Source organism: Neovison vison, chromosome 13, assembly GCF_020171115.1.
Source record: "Neovison vison isolate M4711 chromosome 13, ASM_NN_V1, whole genome shotgun sequence".
NCBI classification, from domain to species: domain Eukaryota; kingdom Metazoa; phylum Chordata; class Mammalia; order Carnivora; family Mustelidae; genus Neogale; species Neogale vison.
In genome coordinates, this window is record NC_058103.1 from 115,832,175 (window position 1) to 115,851,449 (window position 19,275).

General features: G+C 40.5%; 1 protein-coding gene and 1 pseudogene across 1 annotated transcript in view; one reads left to right on the forward strand and one right to left on the reverse strand.

Moving 5' to 3' along the window:
- Window positions 1-5,475: 5,475 nt before the first annotated feature.
- REC114 (REC114 meiotic recombination protein) overlaps window positions 5,476-19,275 on the forward strand; it is a 109,040-nt gene continuing 95,240 nt past the window's right edge. Inside the window, exon 1 of the mRNA XM_044231798.1 lies at window positions 5,476-5,634. Within this exon, the coding sequence (XP_044087733.1) occupies window positions 5,476-5,634 (159 nt within the window). The remainder of the gene's footprint in view (window positions 5,635-19,275) is intronic.
- Window positions 12,932-13,043, reverse strand: LOC122894793 (annotated as a pseudogene).

The following is a 19,275-nucleotide window of genomic DNA, read 5'->3' on the forward strand; positions in this document are numbered from 1 at the left end:
CGATGTGCCAGGAATTCTGGACTCCTCAACATAAGTAAAACGTAATCCCTCTCTCCCAGGTATGAGTTCATAGGCTTTCTTTAGGATTTGCTCCAAGTTCCTATTTCTGATTCTAACCCAGCTTTGTAAAAAGTACCCCCTAATTTACCAGCTGGTAAACATTTTTTACCACCTTATGATTCTCTGTGCTTATAATAAATGGAACAAGTCACTCTTAATCTCTCCTCGTGTTGTCCTAACGATCAGCAGCCTGTGGACAGGTTGGGATTGTCTGTGCCCAATCACACTGAAATCCCTTGAATTATCTGGAATGGAACAGTTTGGTTTTGCCTGTGAAAGATACAGAGTAGGCACTCGAAAATAATTGCTTTCTAGCAGGGAGCCTAGAGTTCCGTGGAAACATGCCCTTCTCACACAGCATCCCTAGGTTCTGACATCATGAAGACTGATCTGGCCCGACTGACGCGAATGGCTTTTCTGGGAAACCCCATAGCAGTCCACAGTGCCCTGCAGTTCCCAGTCACTCCGTGTAGTCCCCAGAATGTTGCTGAGGGACATGGCAGGCAGAGTAAAGGTGCATAAGTCTCTGCCATCTAGGAGCCAGACCCAAGGAGACTGAAGGCTTCATTTCCTCTGCTGACTGAATGTATGGGGTCCCTGGTCTGCTTTGAAAGGGATGTGCTAGGATTTCAGAGCCAGCCCTGCAGCCTGCCAGCAACGATGCTGACTACTCATGCAGCCAATATCTGTCATTCGTGCCACCTGCAACACAGAGTTGCACAGTAAAAGAATTTGGGATCAAAAATGTTCAATGAAAGAAAGAAACTTTTTTTCACTTCTAGGCAAGGTTTTTGGTGTTATTGTTGTTGCATTTTTTGTTTTGTTTTCTTTTTGTTTTGTATAAAACAGGTAACAGTTGGGGCGCTTGGGAGGCTCAGTCGGTTAAGTGACTGCCTTCAGCTCAGGTCATGATCTTGGGGTCCTGGAATCGAGCCCCATATCGGGCTTCCTGCTGGGTGGGAAACCTGCTTCTCCCTCTCCCACTCCCCCTGCTTGAGTTTCCTCTCTCTCTGTGTTTCTTTCTGTCAAATAAATAAATAAATAAAATCTTTAAAAAAATAAAAATAAAACAGGTAATAGCCTCCAAAGAGGGAGGGAGATGTGCTCTCTCATAGTCACCTGTCATTCCTTAATCCCAATCACAAATGCTATTGTTCTGCTCCTGTCAATCAGCATGGCATTGGAGGGACTGCTTCGAATATGAGAGTGACTTCTTCCTCATCTTACTGCCTTTTCACTCTCTTTTTGTATGCAACTACATTGTAGCCAAATACAAGAAGGCAGGGGAACTGTCCGTCTTGTTTGCCACTGTCTTTGCTCCAGCTCCTTCCCTCAGAAGCAGACCCTGGGCCAAAGATTCATGCAAGTAATTTATCTGAGAAGTGATTCCAGGAAACGGTGGTTGGGAAGGGAGTCAGAAAAGGGAAGTTAGCCAAAAACAGAAGGATTACGAAGCAAGTTACATCATGGGTAAGTGGAGCCTAATCCCATGGGTGAAGTCTGGGAAATAGGGTATTACACAAATCTCAGAGTTATCCCACCTAAGGAGTGAGGAAATTGGGGTATTTATATGCCAATTTTCAACAGTCATTGGTAGACAGCTGTTCCTATGTAACATTAATTGTATGGGGGAAAAATGAAACTTAAGTCGGACTTCATTTACTATAAACAATTTAATGAAAGAAGGGTCATGTACCCAGATGTAAAAATTGGAACCATAATTTATCTAGAAGAAAACATAGGAAAATATGTGTACAGCCTTAGGGTAGGCCAACATTACTTAGGACACAAAAAACACTGAAAAAAAATCTGAACGATTAATAAATTGGACTCCAGTCAGAATTAAATAATTCTGCTCTTTGCAAAACATTATTAAGGAAATGAAAAGGCAAGTCACAGAATGTTTTTAATGCATGAATCTGACAAAAGACTTATATCCAGAATAGGTAAAAAAAAAAATTCTTGCAAATGAATAGTGGCAAAAGATTTGAACAGACGCTTCATAAAATAGGATATACAAATGGCCAGAAAGCCATTGGAAATGGGGTTCAATATTATTCATCATCAGAGAAATGCAAATTAAAACCACAATGAGACATCACAGTAAGTCTACTACAGTTGCTAAACTGAAAGGATTTGACGAAGCAAATGTCAGCAAGCACAACTGTACCTCTCAGGTGTTGCTGGTAGGAGTGCCAGATGATACAAGGATTACTGCCACACGCTCCTTTGCAGGTTTTTATAGGATAAAACCTATCTCTCCAGAATATAGCAATTTCACTCCTAGGTATAGATTGAAGATAATCGACAGCACATATCAACAAAAAAGACTGGTACAAAAATGTTCATGACAGCTTTTAACAAAATACAGAAAACAACCCGAATGGCCATCGACAGGTAGAGAACAAATTATAATACAATCATACAATAGAATGCTATTGAACACTAAAAAAGTTTGAACCACTGATGCACATCACAACATGGGATGAACATAAAGACAAAATTGTACCAACCAAAGGAAGCACATATGAAAGGGTACATTCTGTATGGTTTCATATATATTAAGTTCAGAAGCAGGAAAAGCCAACCTATAGTGATAAAAATCTGACCAATGCTGGCCCTTGGGAGTTGGAGAGTGACAGGAACAAGACATTCCTAAGAGAACCTGGGGCTTTCGGAAATGTTTTATATCTTGTCTTGGATGGTGATTATATGAGTGTTTAGAGGTGTCAAAACTTGCTTGTAATATCTGTGCTTTTATTGTGTAAAATTGTACCTTGATACATATTATAGATTTATCTTTAAAAAAGAAAATACAGGGCGCCTGGGTGGTTTAGTCCTTAAGCGTCTGCCTTTGGCTCAGGTCATGATCCCAGTGTCCTAAGATTGAGCCCCCATATCGGGCTCCCTGCTCAGCGGGGAGCCTGCTTCTGCCTCTCTCCGGCTCCCCTGTGCTTGTGTTTCCTGTCTTGATATTTTTATCATTAATAAATAAAATCTTAAAAAGATAAAAGAAAATACAATGACCATTAAAAATATGGAGTAATTTGCTCAGTGTTCTGTACCCTCTTCCCCACTCCCTCCACCTTCTTGCTAGACAGTAAGCTTCAGGAGGGTAGAAGATGTACCTGGTTTGATCTCTACTGTATCCCCAGCACCAAGTATAGCATCCAGGATCTTTTGAATGCTCAAGTCACATTTGTTAATATCGTAAGTTTTTAAGAGCCTCTGTGCATTGTGCTGTGGCTTTCTCATATCTCCCTTTGCAAACATGATTTGTTCTTGGCAGACGCTGGTGGCCCCAGAAGCTCAAGCACAGGTGCATTGTCTAGGAAGGGAGCTTGCAGGTGGGAACCCAGCAGGGCCCTGGGTGTCCTTGGGCACTGACAGGGTCCCAACTGTGAGCACCATCTGTTCCTGTGAAGGGTGTCTGACAGCATCCACAGTCCTGAACCTGGAAGGTGAGCGCCTCTGAGACCGAATGTCAGGCTCCCGTTCCATCCTCCTGCCTACAGGGAGCCCACAGAAAGTCTCTTTAACCCTGTGATTAGAAAGCACCAACATGTGTACCGCTTTGTAACTGACCAAGTATTTCCCTCATATGGTCTTATTTTATCTTTCCCCTGCCCCTTTAAGATGGGTATTTGCTAACCCTATTTTACAGAGAGGTTAAGTGACTTCCCCAAGGTCACACGGCTGGCAAGTGGTGGAACTGGGACTCACATCAAGTTTCTAACTATTTACTACTATATTAAATGTCCTAGTGCTGTGTCATTTAAGGACCTTCAGAAGCAGTTTCTGAAATCTGAAATGGAACGATGAGTAACATTAATTCTCTGCCTTGAATGCAGTTTGTTCTGTGTGCCCCTGAAAGATTAACCTGCCTAGACCACCATTATAACAGTACCACTCCCCTACACACATTTTCCATGCTCCTTATCACCTACCAAGTATAATTCACTCTCCTTAGCTGCTGTTCTTTGCTCTTTTGCCCCTGGGGCCTCGTCTTCCTTGAAACACCTTCCACTCTGCCTGGTTGTGTCACTATCTCCATCTCTGAAACTTTGTTCCGCAACGTGTCCTCCATATGGAATATCGGTTTCTTCTATGTTCCCTTGGAGAACTTTTTCTCACCCTTCAAGTTCGCACTAAAATGCCACCACCACTCTTCATCTGAATTCTCAGAGCACATGGTTTGTGCCCTTTCCGTGGCAGTAACTATATCATGGGTACCTCTCATTGTCTTCCTTATAAGATCCTAGGAGATCCTTATAAGATCCTAGGAGGCTAGACACATGAGCTCCTAGAAGGCTAGATATATGACTTACCCATTTCTGTAACCCCTGTACTGACCAGTGTAATTACACACTATGGATATTTAATCAGTGCTTTGTAGAATGAATAAACTACCACCTCTCTAAACATTGTCTATGCATTTACTACCCTTTGGCATTTAGTTTTAAAAATTATTTGCATTATAACTCTATTTTATGTGTTTGGTTAACATAGTCTCCATCCTCCGTATACTCTGCATCTGGTTTGACACATACCCAATGAATACCTAAATTCTTCGTGAGTGGGGCAGACGCTTGGAGAGACTGTGGAGGCCACACTTTTGCTCTGGCTGTGTAACCTTGGACAAACCACTTCAATCCCCAGGACCTTATTTTGCCTCCCATTTATTCAATGGGGGCAGTAATATCTGTTTTGCTTCTTTAATTCACAAGGTTGTTGGGAGGACAAATGAAATAACAGATGTAGAAGTGCTTTGTCGACTATAAATCACCCAGACCTGTCATTTAGTTGCACCTGCTGCTTGACTGGGGCACACCTTTTATAGCCGTCAGCATCCCACCCAACTGCTCTTCTCTTTGGCAAGAACTTGACAGTCTGGAGTATGTCCGGAGGGCCACAGGATGAGGAGAAAATAGTCTTACTTCCTGAATGGCGTGTGGAATTGACACAGTGTTGTGATGGGTTTGGGGTGGGCCATTTGAAAGGCTGCTGTTAAGGCAAACACATTTGTCCATGCAGCCTCAGAGAGCCGGCCTAGTCCCAGCGCGCAGAAGTTAGTTTTCAGAAATGTCCCAGTCAGAGCGTTTGGACCGGCTGGACCGTGACTTGAGCTCCCGAGGGCCTCAGGATAGCAGAGGCGAGGCCCACCACCATCTATCTACAAGCGTCACAGCCCCACTTCCAGGTGGAAGTTACTATCTCCACTTGCCCACCAACAGGAGAAGGCGCACGAGGTCCCAAGTGACGTCCACAATCCCAGCAGCCCCCTGCACGTGTCTTTGGGGCCTGCCCATTGGCTTCCACTTGCGGGGAAGGTGGGCCTTGGGCCATCTCGCTTCCTGATTGGTTGGCTGTGCGGATTGGCATGGCCCGCTCGCTGCGCACGTCCAGAAGCCAGACATGGCGGAGGCGGGAAAAGAGTCCGCAGGCCTAGCGTTCCCGGGAGGAGGTGCGACCCAGTGGCCTCTGCAGCGCTATGGCCGCTTCATGCCCTCGGGTACCGGAGAGCCGTCTGGGCTTGGTCAGGACATTGGGGCAGCGTCTTCCCCCACATGGAAGGTGAGGCCTGTGGGCTGGAAAGGCCGCGCGTGCTCCACTCCTGGGAAGAGAGGGAAGACCGGGGCCAGCAGCCACACTGGGCCTAGTCTGCCGCCCAGGCAGGAGGAGGGGACACCGCGGGACTGACATGACTGGCTAGCCAGGAGCTAACGGGAAACGTCTGTATGTAATCTCATAATTGGAACCAGTACATTCTCAAGATAATTATGCAAGGCAGTAGTCCTATGTTCAACAGATTAACGAGCGGTAGTTGTATGTGAGAGACTTGATTCAGGGGCTGGGGATATGTCAGTGAACAAGATAGTAATTGTCCCTACCCTCGATTATGTTTTCAGCCTAGGGGGACACAATATTAGCCAAATAACTTCCTAATTATTTAAACCAGTTCCATACCCTTATGTGGAAGGAAGGGTTGAGTAGCCCTGACCAAGTTATGCCAGGGGCGGTCAAGCACTCCCACAGAAGAACTACTAAATTTGAATCCTTGCTTTGCCGCTGAGCTTCTCTGACCTTGGTTGAGTTGTCGATCCTCTTTTTACCTTATTTAACTTACCTCAAAATGAAGATAATAATAGTATCCCCTTCATAGCATCCTCGTGAGCCGTGAATAAGTTAATACATGTAAGTTACTTCAAACAGTCCTCGTAAAATTATAGAAGCGTTTGCTGTTACTATTTTTTTGTTGTTGTTGTAGTGGTGGTATTTTTTTTTTTTTTTTGAAATAATAGTGGTGGTATGTTTTAATGCCAGGAGTTGCTAGTCATTCAGTTCCTTTTGGTCAGCTTTCACTGCTGGTTGTGGACCCTGAAGTTTTGGATTATGCCTGTGCATGCATATGTTAGTGTGATTTGGGTGGAAGAGTAAATTAGAACAAATACTTCAGATAGCCTTTGCAGCATAAGCAAAGGTCTTACACCTGGAAAACCTCAGCACGTGTAATGTATAGAGGAAAAGAATAAGGCTGGTACTTAGAGAACAAATAGAGTGAGAGCATAAGGTAGAGAGACAGGTGCCTCGTGAACATTATCCTAAAGCTAGTTGGAAGCCACTGAAGGTTTTAAGTAGAAGAATTTTCGTATTGGAAAGATCACTCTGGCTGAAGTCTGAAGACAGAGTTGAAGGGGAATATGAGAAGATTCAGGAAGATCCCTTAGAATGCTGTTGTTGCAGGCAAATGATGATAATGACTTTGACTAGAGTGGGGCTGCTTTGGAGAGGATAGCAGTAGGGATAAGGAAATGGGACATATTAAAACTATATTTTGGAGGCCAAAATGACAGCACATGGAGGTTGATAGGATATAGGTGGTGGGAGTAAAGGACTTCTGAGCTTCTAGCAGGAGCAACTGGGTAGATGGTTGAGGAATGGAAAGCACTGGAGGAGGAACAGTGAAAGAAAGATCCAAGGCTTCAGTTTTGGATGTATTGAGTTTAAATGTGTTTGAAGCATTCAAGTAGAGATGTTGAGGTAGTTGGGTATACTGGTGTAGAAGAAAGATGTGGGCTGGAGATGAATGTGTCATCAGCATGAAGATGGAATTTATAGTTGTGAGATTACATGAGATTTCAGGACCGAGTCCCAAGATGGCCCAACATTTGTAGGTTAGGTAGAGGGGACAGAGTCCCTAAAGAAGATTAACAGGGGACAGGGATTTGGGGGGGGGTGTCCAGGAGAAAGTATCAAAGCTACAGAAAGTTATTTTAAGAGGGAGAGAACAGTGAACTTTGTTGAATGATGCTGCAGAGTGGAGAAGAAATGATGGCTAAGGGGTGTCCATTGGATTTGGCATCATGAAGATCCTTACAATATTTACCAAGGGAATTTTCAGTGGAGTGAAATGGTGGAAGCCAGATGAGATGGGCTGTTGGGTGACTGGTAGGTGAGTGAGCAGAGTCACCATGCCTAGACAATTCTTCTGAGAGGCTTGGCTGTGGATGAGAGTAGATATGGGGCATAATGAACTGTTCACCAAATCCTCAAATATTAGATGTAGGGCACCACTTAAAGCTTGAAATCAATATATCTAGAATCATAAAAAAAAGCATTCAGTGCCTCCTTATGTTCTTATAGAATGGTATATCCAGAGAAATTATATAGGCTGCAAACACAAAAAAGGATGAATAAAGTTAAATTGAAGGATGACTGATCTATTATTGTGTTTTATAAAAAAAAAAAAAACCAAAAAAAAAAATACCAGGGAAGTTTGAAGAATATGTAAATTCGGAGACTGCCCAACACTTTCCTTCACACCTTCTCTTAACACCCCTTCAAACCCTTTCTCCTAAGGCTTCTGTATTGGGTGCATTGGCTCATATGCCTATGGGTAACTCTTGGATTCTTATCCTGCAACCAGAGGCCGTGGACATTTGGCTATTGTAAGGAGTTCATTGTTATTACAGTTATTTTTCCCTTCTTTTTGCAAAGCTTTTCATAATTGCTTATGAGGAATGGCACTTTTCAACAGTTTTCAAATGTTTGGCATAAAGCCACAGCTACAGTGACAAGAGATGAAGTTGGCTTTTGCAGTGCTTTTGAAAACGGAACATTTGTACCTTCCTTTGAATCTGTGCTGAAGCATCCTACCTGCTGTGATCAGTTTCAGCCTAGGTCTGTCATTTTTCTTTTTGGAAAAACGAAAGAGAAAACAAGATTTGTTCTATTTTATGTGCACTGTGACTATTGTGCAATAGTAATAATAAAAGATGAGCCATCTAAAGAACTGTACTAAGTCCCATGTGAATTTCTGATTTTAAAAATATGTGATACCTGCAGTAAAAAAATGTGTTAGGTAAAGCATAAAAATATATTATTGTGGAGGATTGAGTCATTCTGGTCGTTTTTTAGCTAGGGAACTTTCAAGTTGAACCTTGGTTTAAACTACTTTGAGTTTTTTTATTTTTATTTTTTTCTGAAGGTATAGCAAGAACTGATCTGGTATTTTTCTGTATAGTTATTTAATTACAGAGACTTTGTCACAATGGTCGCATGCTAGGGGCCACAAAAATGTTGACTCAAGAGAAAATATGGATAGTACAACAAGTCTTCTAAGACTTGAAATCCTGGTTGAGAGGGGAGGTCCAATCTGAGACAAATATTATATACAGAACATCTAATATATGTGTATCTATTTGATTTATTTGTCTGAATTGAATTATTATGAAAAGTAACTCTCTGGAGATAAGTTAATCAACAGTTTGGAAGCAAATAAGCTTTTTATAATACTGTAAAAAAAGTGTGAAAAAAAATCAACATTTAGAACTATGCTACTCAGACTTCATTGTGCACAGAAATCACATGGGGTTTCTTTTTTAATGCAAAGTCTGACTCAGTAGGTCAAGGATGAGGAATAAAATTCTGTAGTTCCAGCAAGTTCCCAGGTGATGCTGATGCTGCTGGTTCTAGGACCACACTTGGAGAGGCAAGAGTTTAGAAGACCTCGCATGAAATGGGCAGCCATACAGTAAAATTAAAATGAATTCATGGAGTTATGAAGTAAGGCAATCAGATTCATAATGAATATGCAAATGTCTTGTTAATAGGGTTAATATTTAAGCCATCTGTCATTTAAGTGGAATGAGCAAATGAAATACAAACTTGAACTTGGTTTTAATTCCTTACATCTGTTCTTCGCCCAAGCCTTTCTGAAAAGATTATCATAATAACAGATTGGTCCATTTTGTGTATCTTATATCTGAATACAATTTAGCTTACTAATTTGAGAATAATTTTGAAAGGTGATGTTAAATTGTAGGTTGCTCTTAAGTTAAAGTTTTACCATGTTTTTCAGATTCCAGGATTTCTTAGACATGCCCTAATCGGTTGAACCTGACAATTTCTTATTTTTTCCTTTCAAAGGGAAAAAAATCAACCTTTAATTTTTATAGGAGGAACTTAAAATAATTGCCCTACTTAGAAATTAAGAAATAGAATATGAAGGAGGTGAACTTCTAAATGCAGATTCAACATAAGATATACTTCAGGTCCTCTCAACAGTGTCCTTTTCTTCCTTGTATTCTTAGTGCCTGCATATTAATACTTAATATGTAGCATATGATTGCTTGTTCCTCAGTGAATGTTTGAGTGTGTACTAACGTTTCTAAACTTTCCTCATGATAATGTGATAATTATGGCATGATAGTTACTATTTATTAAGGTGTTTACTTTGATTTCTTTCTTTTTTTTTTTTAAGATTTTATTTATTTATTCAACAGACAGAGATCACAGATAGGCAGAGAGGCAGGCAGAAAGAGAGAGAGAGAGACACACCGGAGGAAGCAGGTTCCCCTCAGAGCAGAGAGCCTGATGCGGGGCTCTATCCCAGGACTCTGGGATCATGACCTGAGCCAAAGGCAGAGGCTTTAAACCACTGAGCCACCCAGGTGCCCCACTTTGATTTATTTCTGACAGAAGTCCTATGGAGCAAATATACCATTTTATAGATAGGTAAACTAACACTCAGGTGTAGTGGCTTGCCCAGGAATACTGGGATAAGTTAAGAATAAAGAATTTATTCAGAGTCTGTTTTTTTTTTTTTTTTTTTAAGATTTTATTTATTTATTTGACAGAGAGATATCACAGTAGACAGAGAGGCAGGCAGAGAGAGAGAGAGAGAGAGAGAGAGAAGCAGGCTCCCTGCTGAGCAGGGAGCCCGATGCGGGACTCGATCCCAGGACCCTGAGATCATGACCTGAGCCGAAGGCAGCGGCTTAACCCACTGAGCCACCCAGGTGCCCCCAGAGTCTGGTTTAACTGCCTCTAAATGGTGTGCTTTTAACCACTATGCTGTTTGCCTCTGAAGTGTTAACATTTCATATACAGAATAGCATTTTAGTTATGTAGATGAGGGATTTTGAGATTAACACAGAGTGCAAATGATAAAAATGACAGGTTGTTTGTTTGTTTGTTTGTTTTTAAGGAAAATTTAAGATTCAGTAAAACCCCAAGAAAATGATTTTTTTTAAATAGTGAAATAGTAGTTCTTCTTTACATGTCTGGTAATTTTTAATTGGTGACTGATGTGAATTTTGCCCTGTTGGATGCAGGGTATTTTTGTATTCCTATAAATATTCTTGAATTTTCTGGGATAAGTTATCTGGAAACAGTTTGATCTTTTCAAGTCTTGCTTTTAAGCTTTGTCAGGTGGGACCAGAGCAGCATTTGACCTAGGGCTAATTTTTTTCTCACTCCTGAGGCAAAACTCTTCAGGGTGTTCTACACAATGCTCTGTAAATTATGAGGGTTTTCACCCTAGCTGATGAGAATAGGCACTATTCCCTGCCCTATGTGAGGTCTTGGGATTGTTCCCTTAAATCTTTCCAAGTGGTTCTTTGCCCTGCCTCACATATGTATATGTAGAAGAGCTGAGGAATCTCTGTAGGCTTGGGAGTTTTCTCTCTGGTATTCTGTCCTGTGAACTATAGCCACACTGTCCTCCCTGGACTCACATTTCTAGCCCCTTAACTCAGGGAAGCCTCACCTTGTTCTGCCTGGGCTCCTCCTCTCAGTGCTTTGGCCTGGAGACTTTCTCCAAGAAGTAATCTAGGGCAGTTGTAAGACTCACCTCCTTTGTTTTCCATTATAGCTCAGGAATCATGGTTTTCATTACCTGGTATCCAGTGTCTTGAAAACTGTTGTTTCTTCTAATTTGTTCTGTTTTTTAGTTGTTTGAAGCAGGAGGGTATATTTGGTCCCTATTACTTTGTTGGCCAGAAATGGAAGTCCATAGTGGGTCATTTGATTGAGTTCTACTTTGTCATTTTCCATGTCAGTTCATCAGTTCAACAAAATGTTATTAAATTGTCTACTGGCTACTTAGCATATAGTTAGGCACTGGAGAGGCTATGGAACTGTTCTTGTGCTTTCACAAGGACCCTGTAAGAACATGTAGAGGCCCTGATCATAGAGCAGTGTTTCTTTTTTTTTTTTTTTTAATATTTTATTTATTTATTTGACAGAGATCACAAGTAGGAAGAGAGGCAGGCAGAGAGAGAAGGAAGCAGGCTCCCCGCTGAGCAGAGAGCCCGATGCGGGACTCGATCCCAGGACCCTGAGATCATGACCTGAGCCGAAGGCAGTGGCTTAACCCACTGAGCCACCCAGGTGCCCCAGAGCAGTGTTTCTTAAGGTGTAATGGGCTGACTGCTTTCAACAGTCTCCTGGGGTGCTTGTTGAAAATGCAGTTTCATGGCTCCTGCACTGGACCTATTGAATTAGAATCTCTGGGGGTGATACTCTAGTTATATTTACGTACTGTGGGCCATCCTCACGCCCCAATTCTGAAGGGAAGGTGGGGAAGAGGGAATAATTGACAAAGTAATACTGATACTCTTACAATTTGTATTTTTGTCAGCCTCTTCCAATTTAATTGTCACTACTCTTTAGATCTGTCTTGCTACCATTTTATAGAAGCTGAGGCCTGCCTAGGCTAACTGGCTTGCCAAAGGTTTACATAGGAAGTAGAACTAATTCTAAAACCCTGTTTTCCTCAAGCCAGTCCTCACTGTGCTGTACGCTTCCTACAGTGGTATTTTCTCTTTTGTAGATGTAGGAGTCTCCTTGAGAGTTATTTTTCATGCAGCTTATTTTTTCTGAAGAGTTAGCAGGTTATATTTTGCATTAATTACAATTGATATTGACTCTGAGTAACAGAAAATATAAAATAACAGCGGATTATATAAGGTGAAAGTTTATTATTCTCCATATAAAAGTGCAGGGCTGGTATGACACTCCACAGTGTCAGGAATTGAGGAGCTTTCCGTTTTTTTCTCTGCCATGCCTGGCCATGGTCTAATAGTCCAAGATAGAAATGATACCTAGACAGCCTGGTGGAGGAAGGGATCAAGAAGTAACAAAAGGATATATACCTGCTGTCTCTTACGGAAGATTTCCCATAAGCTGCCACATGATACTACCCCTTACAGCACAGTGGCCAGAACTTAGAGCTGTGGCCCCATCCTAACTTCATAAACAGCTGGCATATGTAGTCTGTATTCCTCAAGATCATGTGTCCAGCTTTAGCATTGGAGAACAGCTAGAAGTCTGCCACATACTTTTTTCTTCTGACTCTGGAGACTGCCAAGAAATGAAGGCTTATTCCTGGGGTCCCTGGCTAGAACTCAAGGGCACTTTCTTTTCTTTTCTTTTCTTTTTTTAGATTTCATTTATTTATTTGAGAGAGAGTGAGTGAGTGAGAGAACATAAGCAGGGGGAGGGGAATGGGGAGAGGGAGAAGCAGACTCCCTTCTGAGCAGGGAGCCCGATGCAGGCAGGGGTCCATCCCAGGGCCTTGGGATCATGACCTGAGCTGAAAGCAGATGCTTAACCAACTGAGCCACCCAGGCACTCTCTACATATTCAGAGAAACTTCTCTAGTAACAAACTATAGAAATGATCCCTGAAAGTATAGACCCAGGCACTCTCAAGGGCATTTTCTAATTACAATGCCAATAACCAAAATATCCTGTTATTTAGTGCATAACTACAATATGACCATAGATGTATACATTACTTGTGGGGTTTTTATTTTTGCTTTTTTTTTGGTCTGAGTATTATGCACTTGTAATTGTGTTTATTATTGTTGCTGTTAACATTTAGCCTTTCTATGAAACAACAGAAACAAAATACTGAATTTTACAGTTTAGTAATGGGTATATAGCAGAATCACTTTCATTAGTATATATCTTCTACTAGTTTGTTGAAATAATTTATGAGTCACTTTAGTTACCAAGAGGGAAACAGATGATAGCCTAATTAACAGTCTTCCATGTTTTTCATATTTTGTGATACATAAATCCCTTAGGGCCAATATATATAGAGCTGTGATACTTTCTGAGGGGTCTTAAAAGCGGGGGGGGGGACCCTTAATTGAGTACATAATCTGTCACATCTGAAGAGTAACACTATTTTAACCTTTCATCTAAGATAGAAATACATTTGAAATACTTTTCTGGGGGTGCCTGGGTGGCTCAGTGGGTTAAGCCGCTGCCTTCGGCTCAGGTCATGATCTCAGGGTCCTGGGATCGAGTCCCACATCGGGCTCCCTGCCGAGCAGGGAGCCTGCTTCCCTCTCTCCCTTTCTCTCTGCCTGCTTCTCCGTCTACTTGTGGTCTCTCTCTGTCAAATAAATAAATAAAATCTTAAAAAAAAAATAGAAATACTTTTCTGTATTTTCATATATTTAACTTTTTTCTGTTTAACTTTATTTTTTATTTTAGTTTTTTTAGAGAGGGAGATGGGAGGGTGGGACAAAGGGAGACAGGAGGATGGGACAGAGGGAGATGGGGAGAGAGAGAATCTTAAGCAGTCTCCATCCCCAGCCCCAATATGGGGCTCTGTACAGCAGCCCATGAGATCATAACCTGAGCTGAAATCAAGAATCAGTCACTTAACTGACTGAGCCACACAGTCACCCCCTTTTCTTTTTTTTTTTTTAAACTTTAGATTGTTATAGTACAGTCTTGCCCAAATATATGCAAGTAAAATATTAGGAGACTCTGATTTAATCATGTATAAGCTGTGCCTGAAAAGCCAACTTGTAATATAGGCAAGTTCTGTATTTCAGTGTGTCCTATCATATTGATGTTGAAATACCACAATAGAGGTCAGGTTGATTTAAATCTTTTTCACCCCATTTTATTGTGATATAATTGACCTACAAGATTAAGTTTTAGTTGTATGACATAATGATTTCAAATATGTATATTTGTGAAATGATTACCACAGAAAGTTTAGTTAATATCCATAACCTTACATAGTCACAAATTTTTTTCCTTGTGGTGAGAACTTTTTTTAAAAAACATTTTATGTATTTATTTGAGAGAGAGAGAATGAGCGGGGGGGGGGCAGAGGGAGAGGGACAAGCAGACCACCCTCTGAAAATGGAGCTCTTCATAGAGGCAAGGGGAGGTTGGATCCCAGGACCCTGAGATCAAGACCTGAGTGGACTGAACCACCCAGGTGCTCTAGTGATAAGAACTTTAAAGAACTATCCTCAGCAATTTCCAAATATTCAGTACAGTATCGTTAGCTATGGTCATTATATTGTATATTAACATCCCCAGAACTTTTAAGTGGAAGCTTGTACCTTTTGATCAAGTTCAGGTATTTTGCCCGCCCACCTCTGTTCTCCACCAATCCGTTCTCTGTTTCTGTGACTTTGGGTTTTTTTTTAGGTTTCACGTGTAGGTAAGATCATCCAGTATTTGTCTTTCTGTGTCTGGCTTATTTCACTTAGTATAATGCCCTCAAGATCCATCTACATTGTCACAAATGGCAGGATTTCCTTCTTTTTATGGATAAATAATACTCTATCATGTGTATGTATATCTCAAATTATCTTTAGTCTTTCATTTCCAAGTCTTGGCTATTACAAACAGTGTGGCAGTGATCAAGGAGGTTCATGTATCTCTTCAAGATAGCGATTTCATTTCCTTCAGCTCTATCCCTAGAAGTGGATTTGCTGGATCATGTGGTATTTATTTAATTTTTGTTTTTCGAGGAATGCCTATGATGTTTTTCTTTGTGGTTGTACCAATTTATGTTCTCACCAACAGCATACAAGTGTTCCCTTTTCTTCATATCCTTGCCAGAATGTGTTATCTCTTGTCTTTTTGATAACAGCCATTCTAGCATATGTGAGGTAAAAGCTCATGATTTTCATTTATATTTCCTTGAGGATTAGTGATATTGAGTACCATAATATGTACCTTTTGAGCATCTTTGGGAAAATGTCTTTTCAGGTCCTTTGCCCATTAAAAAATTGGATTATTTGCTTTTTTTGCTATTGAGTTATATGAGTTGCTTATATATTTTGGTTGTTAATCCCTTGTTAGATATGTGGTTTGCAAATATTTTCTCCCATTCTGTTGCTGTCCTGTCATTTTATTAATCCTTTCTTTTGCTGTGCAGGAACTTGTTAGTTTGATAGAGTCCACTTATTTATTTTTGCTTTTGTTGCTTGTACCTTAAGTGTCATATCCAAAAAAATCATTACCTAGACTAGTATCAAAGAGCTTTTCCCCTGTGTTTTCCTCTAGAAGTTTTATAGTTTCAGGTCCTGCATTTTTCTTCAATCCCCTTTGAGTTAATTCTTGTGAGTAATATAAGATGGGGGACTAGTTTCATTTTTTTGCATGTGAATATCCAGTTTTCCCAACACTGTTTATTTATTTAAAAAAAATTTTTTTTTTAAGATTTTATTTATTTGTCAGAGAGAGAGAGGGAGAGAGAGTGAGCACAGGCAGACAGAATGGCAGGCAGAGGCAGAGGGAGAAGCAGGCTCCCTGCCAAGCAAGGAGCCTGATGTGGGACTCGATCCCAGGACGCTGGGATCATGACCTGAGCCGAAGGCAGCTGCTTAACCAACTGAGCCACCCAGGCGTCTCCCCAACACTGTTTATTGAAGAGACTTTTTTCCATTGAGTATTCTTGGCTCCCTTGTCAATTAGTTGACTAGATATGCATGGGTTTATTTCTGGGTTCTCTATTCTGTTCCATTGGTCTGTGTGTCTGTTTTTATGCCAATACCATACATACTTTATTTTATGACCTAAATCTTAAGCCACATTTAGGTTAGGAACTGGAAAGAAGAGAAGATACAAATATGATAAATGTTTTCTCTGACACCTTAAAATTAATATCTTTTTCTGTGATGACTTGGTCATTAGAGATAACATTTTTCTTTGAGCTTTCCATATTGTGCCAATGTGAACATTCCAGTAAAATGCTAAATCATCACTCATTGGGTGGCTCAGTGGGTTGAGCCGCTGCCTTCGGCTCGGGTCGTGATCTCGGGGTCCTGGGATCGAGTCCCACATGGGGCTCTCTGCTCAGCAGGGGGCCTGCTTCCCTTCCTCTCTCTCTACCTGCCTCTCTGCCTACTTGTGATCTCTCTCTGTCAAATAAATAAATAAAATCTTAAAAAAAAAATTTCCCAAGAACCGGAAGTCCGTGATTTTTTTTCCTCAAATGCCTAGATTATATTAGGCATTATGACATTTGGAATTTGTAGAGTTAGGGCACTTCGTGTAGTATCCTTGTCCTTTGCAGTAAGCTGAATACTTTCACTTAATCAAGCTTAGACCTAGTCAACAAAGAAAATGGAAGCCTCTTGTAAAACTTTTTGTTTTAAAGAAATTAAAACATAATCAAAGATGCATAAAATAATGCAGTAAGTCCACATGTATGTGTCATCAGCTTCAACAGTCTCAGCTCATGACTAGTCTGGTTTCATCTGTATCCTATCCACTCCACTGTGTTAATTTGAAGGAAGTCTCTGATGTCATATCATTTTATCAATGATTTCAGTTATCTCTAAAAGGTAGGGACTTTAAAAGAAATCATAATACCACTTTTGTCCTAAAAAGTTCCTTAATATTATCAAGTATTCAGTGTTCACTTCTTAAGTGTCATAATTCCCTTTCAATCATTCTCTTTCATCCATTATGATTGGTATATCTCTTAATCTTTACGTTTTCTTTGATCTGTTTCCCTGACCCACCTTTCTCCCTTCCTTGCAATTTGTTGAAACAAACAAACAAACAAACAAACAGGTTCTACAGAGTTTCTGACAGTGTGGATTTTGCTGACTGCTTCTTTGTGGTACAGTTGATCTGATCCTTGTGCCTCCCTAATTCTTGTGAATTGCTAGTTGAAGCTAGAAGTGGGGTCATGTTCAGGTTGGGTTTTTTAAATTTTGTTTTTTATGGCAAGGGTACTTAAAGGGGGTTGTTTTTCTTCCTGTTGGAAGTACGTAGTACCTGTTTATTTCTCTTCGTGATGTTGCAGCTAGAGCCTAGAACTCTAGAGCCATTAATTAGGAGTTGCAAAAGGTGATATCCTAATTTTATCATTTTTTTCTTCATTTATTATTTGGAACATAAAAATATTTCATATTCTTTTTTTTTAAGATTTTATTTATTTATTTGACAGAGAGAGATGACAAGCAGGCAGAGAGAGAGGAGAAAGCAGGCTCCCTGCTGAGCAGAGAGCCCGATGCGGGGCTCGGTCCCAGGACCCTGAGATCATGACCCAAGCTGAAGGCAGTGGCCTAACCCACTGAGCCACCCAGGCGCCCCTTTCATATTCTTTATAGAATAAAAAGTTCTTCATGTCGGCTAGTGTTTACATGGTCGTTGGTTTGTATAGGAGAGGTAAGATATATGTTTAATTATTTTCCTTCATTTACCACTGAAAAAGTTTTTTTTTTAGAATCCTCTTGTGCTGGAGAGTGACTTTTTTATTTTTAAGACTGGTAGCTTTTAAGGTCTTCTATCCTTTCAATTCAAAATTTTTATTGGGTTGTATCTAGTGTGTTTCCCTACCCCCACCATCAGTGCCTGGAACTTGAATCCCTTGTATCTCATGCCTTTCTGCAATCATGGGATAATTCCTGTTTGTTGAATCATGTGTCTCCTCAGTCTCTTTCTACCCCTCCACTTTAGCTGTTATCATTAACACTTGTTCTGCGTTTGATTCTTTGTTCCACATTACCTTATCTTACACACATGAGTTCTTCCTCTATGTAGTTTTGCTCTGTGTTTCTAATATTTCTTCTACTTGCTTTTTCAGACCATTAATTTGGTTTCAACAATGTCCATCCAATTCTTCAGTTAAGATATTGAGTTTTGTCCTTAGTTTCTATGAAGCATAATTTAGCTCTAAGACTCTGCTTAAATGTTCTTAATTATATATATTATTGTAATTATGTATGTATGTGTATATATATGTATGTATGTGTGATATTTATATGTGTATGTGTTGTAGTTGAGGTTGTTGTCCATCTCTTTTGACAGTTTTGTTCCACTAGGAGCCACCTATTCTGGGTTTTCTGTTTGTTCTTCATTACTTCAGCCTACTAGGTATATTGTTATTTTCCTTTGTCTAACTTACACTTCTTTTTACCCTTGTGGCTCAAGTTCAACAGTGAATATATATCTTAACTGGTAAATGTTGGGAGGTATATGAGTCTTAGCTTCTGGGCCTTCCTAAAGGGGTAGGAAGGACTCAGCTCAGTAAGTTGTCCATCTCCATTGTGACTTCTTAGAGGCTGGGAGACCAGTAGGAATTTCAGAATACAGGCTGGTACTGCTCTTTTTCTTGGTTGGCTGGGGGTGGGGGGGGTTGTCTACAGTTTCTACTGGTAAGGTTCTTTCCCAAGAACTGGGACATTCCTATCTTTGTCCTAGGGTTCTTTGCTCACAGGAGGGCCTCCTTTCTCTTGGGGGTGGAGAAAGTATGCCACCTCTTTATATCTGAATTCTAAGACCTCAACCCCTCCTTCTGGCCCATTTGGATGCTGATTTTTAGTAACTTCTCAAGGAGAGGTAGTTGGTATTTTGTTTGGATTTGGGAAGGGAAGACTGCAAGGATGCAAACTACCATTTTCCCTAACCTCCTTGGAAATCTCTAATTAGATATTTTCAGAGTGTATGAATATACTATAAAAATCTTTTAGGTGAAGGATTGCAACAAATACCCGAAAAATAGAAAGTATTGAATTCCCAGATATCTGGTTAACTCTCTAATGCCTTCAAGTCTTTGCTCAAGCCTCACCTTCTCAGTATGTCTACCCTGACCACCCTATTTATATTGTAATTTTCATGCCTTGTCTTTATACTCCTGTTCCCCTTACCCTGCTTTATT